Source organism: Simochromis diagramma, unplaced genomic scaffold (genome assembly GCF_900408965.1).
Source record: "Simochromis diagramma unplaced genomic scaffold, fSimDia1.1 OVJJ01000355.1, whole genome shotgun sequence".
Classification (NCBI taxonomy): Eukaryota; Metazoa; Chordata; class Actinopteri; order Cichliformes; family Cichlidae; genus Simochromis; species Simochromis diagramma.
This window is the reverse complement of record NW_024387174.1, coordinates 181,159-198,613: the sequence shown is the minus strand read 5'-3', so window position 1 is coordinate 198,613 and position 17,455 is coordinate 181,159. Positions and strand designations below refer to the sequence as shown.

The 17,455-nt window shown below is 39.3% G+C and overlaps 1 protein-coding gene and 1 long non-coding RNA gene across 2 annotated transcripts; one reads left to right on the top strand and one right to left on the bottom strand.

Annotated features, from left to right (window-relative positions):
• Positions 1 to 882: 882 nt before the first annotated feature.
• LOC120744889 lies at positions 883 to 1,322 on the top strand. The gene is made up of 2 exons (XR_005698480.1): positions 883 to 1,109; positions 1,189 to 1,322. It is a non-coding gene; the product is annotated as an uncharacterized LOC120744889 (long non-coding RNA).
• Positions 1,323 to 8,238: 6,916 nt separating this feature from the next.
• LOC120744888 (E3 ubiquitin/ISG15 ligase TRIM25-like) lies at positions 8,239 to 9,285 on the bottom strand (the record flags this gene model as incomplete). Its single annotated transcript, XM_040049479.1, has 1 exon — positions 8,239 to 9,285. A coding segment is annotated over exon 1 (1,047 nt), but the record flags the coding sequence as incomplete, so codon positions are not given.
• Between the last annotated feature and the right edge of the window lie 8,170 nt (positions 9,286 to 17,455).

Below are 17,455 nucleotides of genomic sequence, written 5' to 3'. Positions count from 1 at the left end.
GATGAAGAACTTGGCAGGTCCGTACGAAGACAGACTTGACGAAAAGGCCAAAAAACAAAGTACGAGGAAAAAGTCAAAGGAGTGAAAGGGTCAGACCCATACGAGCATACAGAGTGGAGTAAGCACGTTAGCGTGCTGCCCAACTTTCATCATGCACATATTTATTATTATATGATCCTGAGTGAAGTGTCACAAAATGTTTAGTAACTTTAGATCCCTGCAACAAGCCCAGGTCCAGTTTACTTTGGTGATTTGGACTCTTCCATTTCACCGCTGTTGTTACATTTTTGTTCTTTATCTCCTGTACAGGCCAACGCAATCTATTTGTTGTTTCAGGTTGTAGTATTACACAACATTTTCAGATCTAATAGAAAAAAGAGTGTTTTGTTATTCATTCAATTTTTCTTTATTTATAACTGGCATTATTGTTTCATTCTATTCTAGAATCTTACAACAAAGAGGCAAAATTGTGTTCCATCATGCTTTATTAGCTGTGTTGGTGAAAAACAAATCAACAATGAAAAACAAAACATACTGGAAAACAGTTATTCATCACTTGCTTGCTTCAATACAACACTTGGGCACATATATGCGGACTTTTCGTGGCTGTTTTGATATCGCTCTCTCTCTTAACCGATCAAATCTCGCTGTGGTAGCAGCTTTACACTCGATATGACCAGGGCTGGACTGGGACAAAAAATCAGCCTGGGCATTTTGACTAGAGACCGGCCCACCAGGTATTATAGGAAAAACCATAAAGCCTTTGAATGAAAACAAACGTCGTTGTGACAGTGATGTACACTGTCTTGTTGGTACATATGTTTCAATCTAATAAACTTAAACCTACACCATCCTTAGCCTTAGTACTTAGCTGAAACCCAAAGTGTCATGGTCCCCGTGCCTGCTCGGTTGGCCCTGTGTGGCTACATGTTATGTTTTTGTCTATTCTCTCTCTCCTCTCTCTCTGCTCGCTGCCTGGGCGGAGCTCATTGTGAGCTCCCGGCCTCCACCACCTGTAGGCAATCACCTGTGGCTCCTCACCTTGTTTGCTCCCGCTACTTAAGGCAGTGACTGAGGGCACCTCGCCGCTGGACTATTGAGTAACGCTCGTCAGTGCTACTTTAGCCTCAGCCAGTTTGGAGCGCTGTCCGTGAAAGTTCCGTGCTAACTCTTGTTCTCTGTATGCAGATCTCTCGTGCTTGGTTTGGGGACTCTGGACGCTTTTCCCGACTCCTCTCTGCACCCCTGGGAACCCTGGCCCCCTTCTCCTTCACCTGTATATAGTGCACCTGGAGTGTGTAAATAAACCTGTTTTTCTGAGATTTCAGTCTGCGCCGAGTCCTCCCTGCTCCGCCGTGACACAAAGACTGCTTGGTTGAGTTAACTTCCTGAACTATCTACAACATATGGTGGAAACCTGAAATTAAGACAGAGAAGACTAGAGGTGAGACATGACCATTACTGAATATTAAAAATAATAAATGACAGATTTAGTGATATTTTCATAAAGTATTTATTTGCCACATCAATAAACAGCATGGCAGGGCAAAATATTTTTTCTAACATGGCAACCTTTTAAAAGTGAAAGGAGACAGAAAGACTGGTGAGAAAGAATAAAACTTAACTGACTTTTTGATGGCATTTTACACACAGTACTAGTACAGTATCTAGAAAATGTGGGAAAATACTGGCATCATGTACAGTACTTTCTTCTGAAGAAATTATGTTGGGACCCTGAAAAAAAACTTACTATGTACAATAACGGATTTCTATAAATTTGACATCAGATGAAAACTTTGATTGTAAGATTCGGATAATTACTTGTTAAAAGCTAGAAATTTTAAATGAGAATAAGAAAGAAAAGTATTTCTTTGTGCCCCCCTTTCCCTGTTAATGCCGTACATGGACCCCTGGCAACACTTTGCTAGACCCGCCCCTGCACAGTTACCAGCTGTCAGCTACATAGAAAAGGATCCTGGTGTAAGTTGTCTCTCAGAAACAGTTCATAGCTTTCCTTCAACCCATTCATGTCACCTAAAAGGTAAACCTGTTTCTCCATCACCTGTTCAGCTCTGATGAGTCAGTAAGGACATCTCCTGGTTTCATCTTCATGTTTAGCTCTCACCAGATATACAAACAGATATCATGACCAGCAGCTTTTACGGCCGTGGCTCCAGCAAACATCAGCTGATACTAGAAATTAATATTAAAAAAATTCTAACAACAGCTGATCAAGTTTAAAGGCGCTTCTGCTGTTTAACGCGACCTCCGCTAGTTTCCTCTTTCTGGCACAAAGCGGGAGATAAACAAGCAAGAGAGACGGGACTTGTGGCAGAAACGCCGATCAGCTGATCATTGATCAGTTTCATGATTGAAGTAGCAGCAGGAGAGGGAGGGGGGAGAATGAGAGAAGAACAGGCAGCTGACAGCGTAAAGACACAGAATAACTCCAGCTTTTTGTCTTTTTTTTTTTTATTGTAGCTGAAGTACCGGACAAATCGTGTTTATTTTCAGCTCAATACGAAACGCGTAATATTAACTCTGAATACCAGAGGATTCCGTTTTTTACGGGACGTATGAATAAAATAAAGTTCACCAGTAACATCATAGCACCCACCCAACTGTATAGAAACTCCGTCATGCTAGCTAGTACACAGTACGAGTTATTGTAACTGACTGTAAAAAGTTAGCACAATGAAAATAAACTACACCTAAACTTGGTTTATATCTGACCCAGAAAGTCTGCAGGTCATAACTTCTTACCTGAAGCTCATTTCACCTGACAGTCGGACCGGCGGCCGCCTTCGGTCTCTCCACCTCCACCTCCCCTTTCCCCCATCCACCTGCTGGCCTCCACCATAGGGGTGGGCAATATAAACGATATACGATAAAAACTATATAAATTTGGCCAACGATAGAGATTTTGACTATACCGCTCTATCGCGATAACGCATGTTGATGATGTCATCAAGCTGCGCCTGTTTTGGTCGAAAGCGTCGCAGAGGTAGCCGCTGATAAACCATTATAAACCATTATCATCTGCAAATTATGCCGACAGTCATAGCAAAGAGATGAAGCACTTTTGAAATATGGGGAAAGCCAAAAACTGCGCTTCCTCCACTTCTGTAACATTGATTCATTAATGTTGAATTCTCTCGCAGCTGCTCTATTCCCATGTTGTTGCAGTATATAATAACTAACCTCGTATTGTGGATGAATGATCTCAGTTGTTCTCCTGACTGAAGTTTGGCCCGTGTATAGCATCCTGCTATGTGATTGCATTTGTCCCTGACCACCAGAATCCGTCACGTTAACTTTTATCAAGTGGAAAAAAAGTTGCCATTCATCCTCCAGCTTTACTGTGCTAATGTTATGCTAAGTGTACAATAATGTTGATGTGATATACAGGATGTCAGGAAAGAAATTCTGGTTTTAATGTGATTCTTGATTTAAGAATCAAAGGGTGGGATTGTATAGGAATTTCTTTCACTTATGTATTAATCACATTATTGTATGATGCCTTGGTGCCACTGGATTTTAACATGTCTGACACTCATACGTTAAGAGGGGGTGAAGTAAGGATGTTGGGGGAAACAGGAACTCCACAGGAAGAGCCTTTTGTCTCTTCTAGGACTCTGGGAAGTAGCAAGGGAGTGTGAACCTTAAGGTGTGAAACAGCTGTGTACTGCCTTTTGTTCCTGGAGAAGCTATTTAACTGAGAGCCATGCTAGGCTCAGTGAGACTCTGCTGACCCTGCCCCGTGGTCATGTAGGCTCTCCATCAAGCTTGGTTGTCTGTTCTTTGTGTGTTTGGATTAAAGAATGTTAGCTACCGCTCACCGCTCGTCTGCAGGCTTTATTTAAATGGAAAACTTCCACAACAATGTGTTGATGAAAGGGTAAGCAAGCAAGCAGGACGTGGATCAACAGTTTTCTGACCGTTACCGTTTGTAGTTGTTTTAGATATAGTATCATAAAGATGTAAATTCAGTGTTTTCTCATCAGAAACCTGTGCATGAATTTAAAAATCATGCTCCACCCAGGCGCTACCGTATGTTACTAGTCAAAATGGAAACACTTGAAGTGTACAAGCCTTCTTATCCGCTGTTGTGTTTGCTCGTCTCTCAGGTGGAGAAGTACGGGACGGAGGAGTGGAGAAAAAGGATTCACTGGTGTTTTCGGGAGAAGGAATTCACACGGAAGGAGTGCACACCGACCTCACGGGGAAACTCACCTTCACCACTTTTGGGAATTGAGAGAAAGGACATTGTTGGATATCTCGCTGTTTAAAGACTATATTTCAAGCACTGTAAATAAACGCACTGTCTGCTTCAACCCAGAGCTCCGCGCCTGAGTCCATACCGTCCATTAGCCCTGACAGCTTATCAGGTGTCTCAGTCGCTTTCTTTCTCTCGAGTTTCTGTTAGACAGAGACTGAAGTCACTGCAAGAGCATACTTTCGCTGTGGAGTAATTACACAGGTGTTTTTATTTTGTCTGACAGGTTAGACAGGAATGTGTAGATGTAAACTGAATGAGCATGCATAGCATGTTTATGACACTGGTTAGTTTTGCTTTTGGTTAGCCTTTTTCTTAACACCATGAATTCAGTCTATTTTCATGGTACACACTTTCTCTGAAAGTAAAAAAAAAGTACGACATTAAACTGAGACAGAGCATTCATTAAAGAGAAGGTTCAAATTCTTAAAGTCCATCTTAAATAGTCATTCTCAATCAGAAACATCTATGGGCAGATGTTATGGTTCAAAAAGCAGCAAGATAGCAGGTTGAAATGTGAGGCCAGTACGTTCTCTCTAATTACTGGCGGGAGTTCAATCTGCTCTCTAAAAAAGAAAATCTGACTGTATAAAATACACACACTACTGCTCTAAAGTTTTAGACTGCTGGCTACTCCATGTTTTCAAGCTTACTATCAAAATATATGGAGTTATAATGAATAAACTTTGTACTTAATGTCACAATATTTTGTAATCTTACTTCTTTCTGACACTTTTGGAATAAGACATGGGAACAACTGTCTCCAATATATCAGACTAATTACCAAGTAACTTATTCATAATGGAGACTCTAATTTAAGAATTTAAAAGATAACATCATCAAAACCCAACAAACACTCCATTTAAATTACTAACGTTTTTGTAAGTGTGTAAGAAATCTTCTAAAAAATCTTTTTCATTTCATCATTTCGAGCTCACAGAAGTTTACAGTTTCATGTAAACGTCAGTCGTGGCCTTTATGTTCATCCACAGAGCAGAGATAACTGATACTCTGCTGATCAGTACAGCAGAACATCTTCATCACCTCATCATAACAGGACTTGAAAGCTTCAGTTTTTGTTAAGTGAAATGATTACACGTGTTGAAGCCCTTACTCTTAATGTCACAGGGGGAACTTTGGTTGAGACTTTACGGTACAACTTGTTGTGACATCATTACTATGTTTGTTATGGGCTCTCACCATGATGGTGGGGCGCTGTATGTAGATGAAGATGGACTCTGCTCTTTATGTTAAATAAATATGCCCAAAGGCTAAAGAGTAGTGATGGGCAAAGCGAGGCTTCAAAACAATCTGACACCATCTCCACAGCGACACCTGCTGGACAATTTGGTTATCGCCACATCTTGATGATGCTGTTCTGTGAAACAGTGACACAGACGAGCCGTGCACAATTAAAACAAAGCTACTTATTATATCAGACAGTCAATAACTGCGATCAACACGTTATTTTGGAGAAATTCTCACAGAACGAAGGAAAGAAAAATGATGAGACTGTTAAAGACAGCAATCTGTGAATGTAGTGATCAGTGTGCTTCAGCAAAGATCTCCATCTGTTAACATTCGTGTTGCTCACAATAAATCGATTTATAAAGTAACACATACAGAGAAAAGACTGCAGTGTTTACTATAATAACCACACAGGTTTACGGCTGTTTTTGGGCTCAAAGTTTGGATGTGTTTGGTTGACTTTTAAGTTTTCTGGGAGTTCGTGTCTGTCATCAGGTTTTTTCTACACCTGTCAAGCAAAGCTAGAAGCTGGCATAGTGTTAGCTTTGATTTTAATCAACTTAATATTTATATATTGAAATGAAAAGACTAAATGTGTTGTCTTTCTTTATAAAAAGTTAACATTCATCACATTCTCTGACCAATCGTAACACTCCATTTCACACACATCTTTAAATCATCCTCTGCTGAGCAGCCTGTGAAGCATGAAGAAACCTTCCTGAACTTTCCACTGCTGTGGATTTTCCATTTTCTAACATGTTTTGCTGTCAGTCTGGAGTTTTGGTTATAATGAACCTGCATTACTTCAGTTGTTTTTGAGTTATTCACAAAGAAGCATCAGTGAGAAAAAACAGGAAAAAACTCTGTCGTGAAAAGAAGAAACAGATCACGTGTAATTAATGAAAGTGTTTTTCTAGCTTTTCTTTTTTACAGTATAAATATATTCTTCACGGTGACACAGTGAGTAACAGGTTATAGTGAGGATGACGTCACTTAATACTGAAAATAACATTTTCTGTTGAAAGTAGAAAAAAGATCGAGTCAGAGCTGAAATTCCCGCCTGTTTTATTTTCTCACTGTATTACCCTTCAAGGACCTGCAGCTCAGTAAAGCGTCCCTCTGACAGCCACACCCATCTGTTCTCTGATTGGATAGTTAAATTTGTGATTGACATGACATTGACCAATCAGCTGAAAGGAAGAAAAATCGGGTCAAAATTCGTACTTGTAAGTTGAAACTTGAGGGCGGAGTTTCACTCGTGTTTTTCTGCTTTGTATCTGTAACCAGAGCTTAACAAAAATAATTTGTAACTTGTGTAAATATTTTTACACACAAATCTTTTTTACATACACACAAATACAGATGCAAAAATATATGCATTCTGATTTACAAGTACAAAATATTTATGACCACAATTTGAGCCCATACAGGAGGAGGCTCCACCTCTATACACACACACACACACACACACACACACACACACAGAGAGAGAGAGAGACTGCTGAATCTTCTGCTCTAAACATGAACTCTGAACTTTGTGATGCTTCAGGAGGAAAACTGCTTCAGTTATTCTCTCAGATTAGTTTCATATTTTCTGCATCAGATTTGAGTGAGATCCTGGAATGAAGACAGAAGAAAAGACTTTGTTCAAAGTTTGATTTATAGTCAAACCTTCCAGTTTATTCACACAATAAAACATCAACACAATATATGAATTCATTCATTAAAATCACACTTTTTCCTCATTTGTTTGATGATTTTGACAAAAACAAACACAAACACACACACACGGTCTGCCATACTCATAAAGAGAAATGTCGACATTGTTCAATACAAATATTCCAGAAACATTTAGAGGATAGAGAAGTTTACATTTTCATGTGGAGAAATATTTTAGTAAATGAAAATGATGATGAGCAGTGATAGCCTCCATAAACAGTCACAGGAAAGATCTCCTTTAAAAACTCAGAAACATCAAGAGAACAACTAGAAGATGTGGAGGTACCACCCATAATGTTTGACTGACAGCTGATCTCTGTGCAGAAATGATGGAGAGAAAATAAAATGAAACTAAAATACAGATTTAAACCCACAATATGAAAGACTTCAGTCTATTTGAGCTTAATCAACTCAGCAGTGTTTCCAAAGCAGTGAAGCCAAAATCCAGCATAGAGCGGCTGAGTGAATGTGGTCTGGACTCTGTGGAGGAGAGTCATGGTTTCAGAGACGCTGTAGAAGGACAAAATACCTGCTCTGTGATCCAGGTACACTCCTACTCTGGAGGAACGAGGACCTGAGACACGAGTTTGGATGTTGTTGTACCAAAATGTATAACTGTTGTTGTAATACTCTAATGACCAAGATTTGTCATTATGTCCAAACCAGCATTCATTACCTACTTTTCTGCTGATATTCTTGTATGCGACTGCTACATAAACTCCTCTCCCTCTCCACTCCACCTCCCAGTAACAACGTCCAGTCAGACTCTCTCTACTCAGGACCTGACACCTTCCAGTGAATCTGTCTGGATGATCAGAATAAGACTGTTGTTGATTCATTACTGTTACTTTTCTGTTCCCCTCTGATAATAACAGCCATGTGTTTGCTGTGTTTGGATCCAGTGTGATTTCACATGAATATTTTAAGAATCCAGCTCTGGTCTTTGGCTCTGGTTGTGACAGTAAAACATCCACTTCAGTGACTGTCAGTGAGATGTTTGTCCATTCCTCTCTCAGAATGTCCTGTAGTTTATCTCTGACCTCTGACACAGCTGCTGTCACATCCTCAAAGTAGCTCAGAGGACGGATATTGATGCTGGATGAGTCTGTAGACTCACTGAGTGCTGACAGTGAGGGGTAGTTGTGTAGAAACTGGATGTGATCCTCTGTGTGTGAGAGCTGCTTCAGCTCAGCATCTTTCCTCTTCAGCTCAGTGATCTCCTGCTCCAGCTTCTCCTGAAGCTCTTTGACTCGACTCACTTCAGTTTCCTGCTGGGATCTGATCTGCTGCTTCACATCAGAGCTTCTTTTCTGGATGAGATGGATCAGCTCAGTGAAGATCTTCTCACTGTGCTCCACTGTTTGATCAGCAGACTGATTGATGGCCTCCACCTCCTGTTGAAGCAGCTTCACATCTTTCTCTCTGTCCTGGATTCTCTGCTGGATGTTTTGTCGACTCACCTCCAGCTCTCTCTGCCTCTCAGTCCTTTCTGCTGCAGCTGAGACTGTGTCGTGGCCTTTATGTTCATCGACAGGGCAGAGATAACAGATACTCTGCTGATCAGTACGGCAGAACATCTTCATCACCTCATCATGACGAGAGCAGATGTTCTCCTGGAGCTTCTTGGAGGGCTCCACCAGCTTGTGTTTCTTTAATGGAGCTACTTCATAATGTGGCTGAAGGTGTTTCTCACAGTAAGAGACCAAACACACCAGACAGGATTTCACAGCTTTTAGCTTCATGCCAGAGCACAGATCACAGGACACATCTTCAGGTCCAGCATAACAGTGATCAGCAGGAGCAGCTTGGAGTCCAGTCTTCTTCAGCTCCTCCACTAAATCTGCTAACATGGTGTTTTTCACCAGGACAGGCCTCGCTGTGAAAGTCTGTCTGCACTGAGGGCAGCTGTAGATTTTCTTCTTTTCCTCTTCATCCCAGAAGCTTTTAATACAGTTCATGCAGTAGCTGTGTCCACAGGGAATAGTCACCGGATCCTTCAGTAGATCCAAACAGACTGAACAGCAGAATTTTGTTTGGTCCATTTGATTCATGTGCTGTGCCGTTTCTCCGTCTCTCAGTGACTGTCAGACAGTTTGACTTCCTCTGAACAGAAACAACCTCTGTGCTCTGAAGGGAAACAGATCTCTGCTCTTGTTCACCTCCTACAGGAAATGAGGCTCACCAGCAACTGCATTTACACCATGTTGTTTAGACCCATCCTGATACAGACACATCTGTGAAGGGAGGCACTAAAGAAATATTCTTACAGAGCGACCAAGAGCCAATCACATGATGCAGGGTGTGGTATGTTTGGTTACAACATGCAGTAACAAGTCTGACCCAGTTAAAGTTTAATAGTTTATCTTTACTTGGTGCTTTGAAATGTGACAGTCAACACTCAGCGAGTTCATTTTATATTTCAAAAAGTTCAGCAAAGTTTAGGATGCTGTGATGAATAAAAATAAATGACACTTTATATTTTGACATTTTCTAATCTTAGTTCATTCTCACACTTACAGAATGATGCATGGGAACAACTGACTCCACTAAATCAAACCTATGTTCAAATGAAATTACTGTACAAGACAGGCAGCAAGCTTGATTTCTTGATTTTTTTTTTTAAATGGTAAAATATATGTAAATGTATATGTTTAAAAAACAAATACAGATAGTGTTCTAATTCTACATTCTTTAGTAATGTTTCCTGTGTACCACCATGTATTTCGAAACAATACATTAATATGTGCTTTAAATGCAGACACTCAAATATAGCTCAACATTCACACTGAAGATACACAGTAGACATAAGAATCAGTTTTTATGCCCTTTGTTTATTCTTTCATTTAAAATCTTTGTGGTGAAGATCATCATAATTACCCATTAACTTTCATGTTCAGCTTAAATGTTTCACTACACTGTTGGCAGCAAAGATTACACAGCAAATCCGATTAAACTAGAAGCTAAACGACTCTTCAGTCCTCTTTTGGAAGCAGTCTTTAAATGGGGACAAGCATTAACTTTTGTCATAAACTGTATAACCACCAGATGGCGATATTAGTTTGTAAGTAATAAAACGGCATCAAAACAAACCTCTAGTCCGACCTGAGACACAGCTCCTGATCGAATGATTATTTCATGGTGAGGAGATCCTCAGACAAAATGAACTTAAATACAGATTAATAACAGTTTGCTAAAGATGGAAACTCACTGCAAGGACAGAGAACTGCGTTTTTTTTCACTTTGACATTTTTGTTTTCACATTGAACTTGAACATTTTTCTGTTATTTTGCAAATTCTCCTATTTTATATATTTCAATAGAAAACTCAGGAGAAATTCTTTGGTAAGTTGAACATTTTTTGGAAATAAAACTGTTTCTGAGGGCAAAGCCAAATATTCATCGCATCTCACCACCTGAGAAACATCCCCATAGCAAACAGGTTTCACAAATTCACATTTCTCAAAAACCTCCCAAAAGTCTTTACACGTCTCTTCTGTTAATCAGTGTCTAAAAGTGAATCGACACTTTTAAGGTGTATTGCTACTCTCAAGTGTCAGTGAAATATTTAATCTAATTTTACATGTTTTTGTTTTATGAAAGTATTTTTGTGACCTTCAGTAACTCCATATTGTGGACAAAACCTCCACCAACAGCAGGGAACAGTTTCAATAATTTAACACTGTCTTGGTCATGATGTGCTGTGCAGCAGACAGAGGCATAAACCCAACATGCAGATACTCAGATGCAGAAGTGAACCTAAAAGGCAGCTTTATTGCTGGACTTGCAGGCAACCATAGTACAAAGAACTTCACTAGGAAGCTAGACTACAACACAGACAAGACACACAGCAAGGGTGAGCTCATGACAAGGGCTGTGTCCCAATTCAGGTTCTGCAGCCTTAAAGTACGCAGCCTTAATGCTACTCAAGGTCCGCGTACTCAAAGACCGCTAAGACCGGAAGTGCGAGGCTTGTAGGCTTGTTAAAGCCTCCGTCGCGCTGCCCAGGTTGCCTAGCAACCATGATACAAACCGCTGGAAACGTTTCATTCAGCTTTGTTTGACAGAAATGAAGGAGAAGATATTTTGTTCATTTGTTTCTACATGAGCTCTGTGTGATTTGATAAGTATCTGAGGCTGAGACCACAGGACTGTAAAACATGATTGTTGGGCTTCATTTCTGTACTGAACGGTCATTTTAAGATTAGCTAGTAAATAACAATTAGCTAATGTTGTTCATGAGACTAAAGTCATCTCACTGTGGTAATGTAAATATAATATGGCCAATATTATAGTTATTATATTTATCATTATTAGTTATTACAGCAGTGAGTTTGAACTCTGTGTCAAATACTGAGCTGGAGACAAAAGGACAAAACACAGATGATATCAGAGAGACAGAGAGACGACAACAGGAGAGACTAAAGACAACACAAAGATGAGACAAATACAGACTAGACATGAAAAGGGGACAAACATGAACAGAAACAAGAACCAAAACTTAGAAACATAAGCAACAAAACTCAGAGGCTCTCAAAACCTGAACATAACTATTTCATAATTCTGAAAAATGAATAAAATGTCCAACAAACTCAAAAACCTGGGTCAAATTCCCAGGAGCATGACAGTCAGACATTAACCTTTTTCATTGAAAGGTATTCTGTAAAGTTCAGTTTTCAGATTCCACTTGAAGAGTCTCTTAAAAGCACCTGAAGGTAACTTCAGATTATCTTCCAGTTTCTAGGGCAGAATGATGGTCTTGTGTTATCAAACCTCAGGCTGGTGCCTCCAGTGTCCATGCATGCAGAAGCTTCTGGTTCATGTGTCAAACCATCCAAAACAGGAGTTTCCAAAGTTGCCGGGGTGCAGTCTGTTCAATGTTTCATGTCATCCCTGCAGAGCCAGAGCACCAGGCCTCCTATTTTCAGTCAAGGAAGGTGAGACAAGCAACCTGTAACCATAGTGCTCTGTGTCAAATATTTTCTATTCTATTGTTTCTTTTCTATTCTGTCACTGTGTGTTAACCCTGTGCAGGGTGAACGCTGCCTTTTGCCCAGTGAAACCAGAGGTTGATGGATGTTACTGAGTATTACTAATCATATCACAGAATCTATAAGACAAACTCATTTTACACTGTGGGCCACTTACAGGTAACTTTGATCACAAGTGGGCCGGACATGTGAAGCTGCACGATTAATGTGTAAAATTACAGACAAGTTCTTTTAGTTGATTCCCCAGACTGTCCTGTAATTATAAAATATAAATTCTTTCATTAACTTAAAAATAATATCCTATTTTTCAAGAATCCACTATAAAAAAAAAAGACAAAGAAATAAACTACAAATTTAGTGAAAAAAAACAAACAGGAACTTTAATTGTTTAACTGTCACCTAATGACTTTGGTGTAGTATGAATAGCAACTAAGGGGGATTCTTTAAAATGTCAAGAAAACCTAAAATTGTTATTATTATTAGTGATAAATGTTAAAATTCATTTCACAGTTTCCAGTTTCTGTAGGCTGATTCTGCCCCCAAGCTTTATGTTTGAAACCTTTGTTATAAGGGATGTAAATATAATAAATGAGGAATAATCATCGTCTTTATCAGAAAAAATTATATTGCTATACAACATGTGCAGGTACAATTTAATAAATTTTAAAAGATTTTTTGCAAAAATTAAGACATAAGTGAAGTGATTATATTGTATTTATAGAAAAAAATGCCTGACATAAATAGAAATTAATTACAAATATTAATTAATTAATTACACATTCCTCCAGCCAACCTAAAAAAATACCTTGTGGATAAATTTAGGCCCCTGCAGGTCAAAAAGGATGTCGCCTTATAGGAAAGTCTTATTTGGTTAATCTGCTCTTTATTTTCTCAGTTAATCACTTCACCGGCTGGTCTAAGGAACTGATCTTTTTCATCCAACCTTCAGTGCAGTACACACTCCAACATGCACAATGAAGCAAAGCACTAAAGAAAATCTGCAGGATTGAGATTTGAGGAAGCAGAAATAGAGAAAAACTATTCAAAACTATTCAAACAATAAACTCAGTCATTAAAATTGAAGCAGATTAATTTTCTGGCTTTAAATTAACGAATTCATCTCATAATCATTTGAGTTATTCTGATGTTTTTGTTTTTATTGAATGAACTGAGTTTGACAGAGCAGGTGGATTTAAGTAAATACTTTCCATTTTCATGTATAAGCTTTAAACTGGAGATGTACTGATAGGACTGGAGGAGAAAAGAGCTCGTCTGTAGTCTGTGGCTTCTGACTCTGACAAACTCTTTGTGCTCCAGGAAAAAACAGATGTTTATACCTCTGGAGTCCTCAGCAGGAACTGAAAGACTGAAGATTTGTTTCATAAAACTGAGCAGGCACTGAGTCGTCTCCAGCTACGGTACATTTCTCATCTGCTCTGAGATGCTTCTCAAAAGCCTGCTGATGGATTAAATTTCCTTTAATTGTAGCTAAAGGCGCTGACTTTTTGTTGGATGCGACAGGCGCGATCTAAAGCGACTGTTGCCGTAAACGCCTTTATTTTCCATAAACCTGCAGACGTTGAGCTGCAGCCATCTGCAGAAGCACGGTCATGTTAAAGCTACATCTGATAAAATGAAGCGTTCACAGCAGCAGCATGGGGATGTGCAAAAGTCTCCTCAACTTCTGCCTCAAAACTTTTAATACTCAGTGATAAAGTTTTATTGAGAAAGTGACAAACTGGGTCACGTTCTTTTCTTTTTTACTTTAAGTACAGCTGCATGAAGAAAGTTATTTATACTTTATTAAGTATATTTTACCGCTTTCTGATTGTAGCACAAAAAAGAGATTAAAGATAAAAAGAGTCATTTATGGGAAATGACAGAGACAGACACCTTTTTATAGGCTCACTGTATTATTATCAGTTAAAACCCAGCAGCACTGTCACCAAAGCACTTGCTCATAAAGGTCATATGATTGTTGGGGTTTTCTCTGTTTTCTGTATTATTGTAGGTTCTTTACTTTACAATAGTAAAGGCATTGAGGCAACTGTAGTTGTGATTTGGTGCAATATCAATAAAACTGAATTGAACTGATAATGATTTGTAAAAAAAATCTCTTAAACTTACTTAAAGAACATCAATCTCTAAGCACAAATTAAATTCCAGAAAGAAAGACAACATATATTCAGTCGTCTGGCTCATCGTGACAGGTTTGATGAGCCCTGTGGTGTTCAGGTGTATAACGTGGTGTGGAGGTGTGTATGCAGCAGCACCGAGGTCCTCAGCTGATTTTAATTTCAAATATGTGTCTTGGGCGTAACTTTGTTTATGACAGCCTGTGTGATTCATGCTGTATTCACCTTGCACGCTAAGGTGCTGGCCAATTAAATCACCAGGAAGGCCGATGAACACCCGCCAGGCTGCATAAAGTCTGATTAAAATCTGCTGCAGAACATAACTGTGAATTCTGACAGCCAATTTCACATGTTAGTGTTTCAGTCACTAAAGACTGGCAGTAAATGGAAATGTCAAATGATTCATTACAAGGAGCTGCCAACTTTAGAGGCTGGTTAATCGTGACAAATCTTTTCCTTCACTCAGGTTAGCTAGTAGATTGCGGCTCAAGCAGTGAACACATGTTATCTCTATTCGTACTTCCCCAAGTGTTCTTTATTTTTTGCTCTTGCTGTTTTCTTGTCCCAGCTGTGGTTCAGGTGGTACAATTGGTACCAGTCACAGGGTCAGTGGATTGGTCCACAGTTTCCTCCAGTCCACATGCCAAAGTAACCTTGGACAAGACACTGAACCCCAAATCCATCAGCGTGTGTGAATGTTGGCTAAAGCCCTCAGGCACAGATAGAAGTGCTGCATGAACGTGTGTGACTGGGTACATGAGACATGTAGCAGAAAGTGCTGTGAGTAGACAGGACCTATGCAAGTACCACACCGTTTACAAACAACCAACACTTTTCATTTTCACTTTTTTCACTTTCATTGTGTTTTTATTTTGCCAGGGTGCATGCCTTATTTTCTCTCATCCAGTGTTATGTTGAATTATTCATCATTCAGTCTTATGTGGAGTTCAGGTCCAGAGATAATAATTGAGGCCAAACGCCACTTTTAAGATTGGATATAAAACTTTCTTTTTAAATAAAAAGGGCAGTGATGCTAAACCAGCCTTTAGTTATGCTGCTATCTCCTTAAATCTAGTGTTGCTAGCTATTTCCCAGGCTAACTGCTGCTCAGTTCCCCCAAAACAAACAACCACTGAGGCACAACTCAAAGTTAAAAATGTGCTCTGATGAAATGATCAGTTTGGCTGGACTCTCTGCTGTTGCAATAAAGTAATAATGTCTTAACATCCATCCATCCAGGGTTTCTGGAGATGAGAGGATTTAGAGGTTAGCAGTGAAATAGCTCAATAAAGGAGAATCCATGTTCTAGTATTTCTGAAACAAACAAACAAAAACATGGAAAACCATCTAAACTTTGTATGAAATGTAAGGAAAGTTGTGTCTGGTCATTTATTTCTTTGTTGTAAAAATGCTTCTTGGCAGCAAATCTTATGCCAGTTTACCTAATATGACATATGTAGTAGCAAATAATAAATAAATAATAACCTGTGGTATGCTTACACTTGATCTACATGCAACTATACAAACATGTCAGGATTATTATATTGACTGCTTGATCTACTGCAGTGACAACACTGAGGCCTCAAACCTGTCACGATCCTGGATCATTGACGCAGCGTTTTGAGTTTTCTTGTGTTTTGATGTCATTTTGTATTATGTCTCATGTTTAAGTCGTCTTTGGTTAAGTTGATTCTCTAGTGCCGAGGTTGTCCCTGTTTAGATTTGTATTAGTTAGTATTTCCCCCCTTGTGTCTTTGCCCTCTGTGTCTCCCTCTGTGTGGCTGTGATTGTCTTTGTTGTGAGTTCTTGCTTCCCTCATGTTTCCTTCTGTTCCCCTTCCTGTCATGTTATCCATGTTTCCCCAGTCATGTTCTCTGGGGCTGTGTCCAAATTCAGGGGTATCATGCTTCGAAGGACCCGACCTACCCGGTCCACATAGGGTCGGTCCTTCGAAGGCCGGGTAGGCCGGAAGTGAGCTGCTGTGAAATTGGACAGTCTTCTAGCCTTCAGTAAAGTCTGCACTCACTTCTGTGTTTTTCCGGAAAGCGTGACAACTTTAAAATGGACCCAGAAATGTCACAGTGACTGAATGATTGCTGGTCATTCATGCACATTTACTATATTATATAAAATATGTTAATCAAATCTCTGTGAAACTTATAGAAGAACATTTTCTATTTCTGTTTATTTTCTATTATTCATTTGATCCTGTAACTTATTTGTGTGCATAGATGGCCCTGGAGTGTCCTCAGGGAGAGAGGGAATTAGGACAAGAAGCAAATCAATACAACACAACAACTCTTAGTAATTGCATTTATTAACTTGTGTTCTTAAGAATTATCTTCTTGATATCACACATACATACTTTGTATTTTTAAGATATCCCATTTCTTTCTGGCCTGCAGGGGGTGACTTTCCCCTGCAGGCTCATCTTCTCCAGAATTGTCCTGATCACACACAACAAATAAGAGACGAGAGAAAATTGTACAACCACCAGATGGTGAAAGAGTCCCACTGCAACTTTAAGCCATGAAGGATGTGTCTTGATGTTTGCTTGTGATAAATCTGCTTTATGTGAGTCTTTTTCAGAAAGTAACAGTAATATGTCTGATTATATGTCTTTAATCAGTAAAGTCTCGCTTTGCTAGAAATCAATCAATAAATAATAAAATTGTAAACATGCAGCTGTATGTTAGAAGTCAAAGGGTCCTTAAGTCTTCTGTAAATTGACGGGGATCAAATGAAGGACACAAGTATCTGTTCTTACTCTAATAAATGCTGCTTTAATATCCAACAGACTATTTTCCTTCCTCATCAGCAGTAAACAGCTCGACTGCGTCTGTGCATTTGTGTCCTCCATACTTGTTTCCACAGACATCTCAGGCTTGATGCCACGATGCAGTGTAGAAACCTGACAACCCTCTGACTCATGTTCAAATGTTCAAGGACATTTCTCAGGATCATGTATGACCCCTTTTTGACATTTGGACTTTCATTAATAATATTTGTGTTTCTGAGTCATTTTTGTGGAGACTTCTGTCCAACGTAGTGTCCAAATGAAGCCTGAAGCTTTCCTTCACCCTCTTGTCA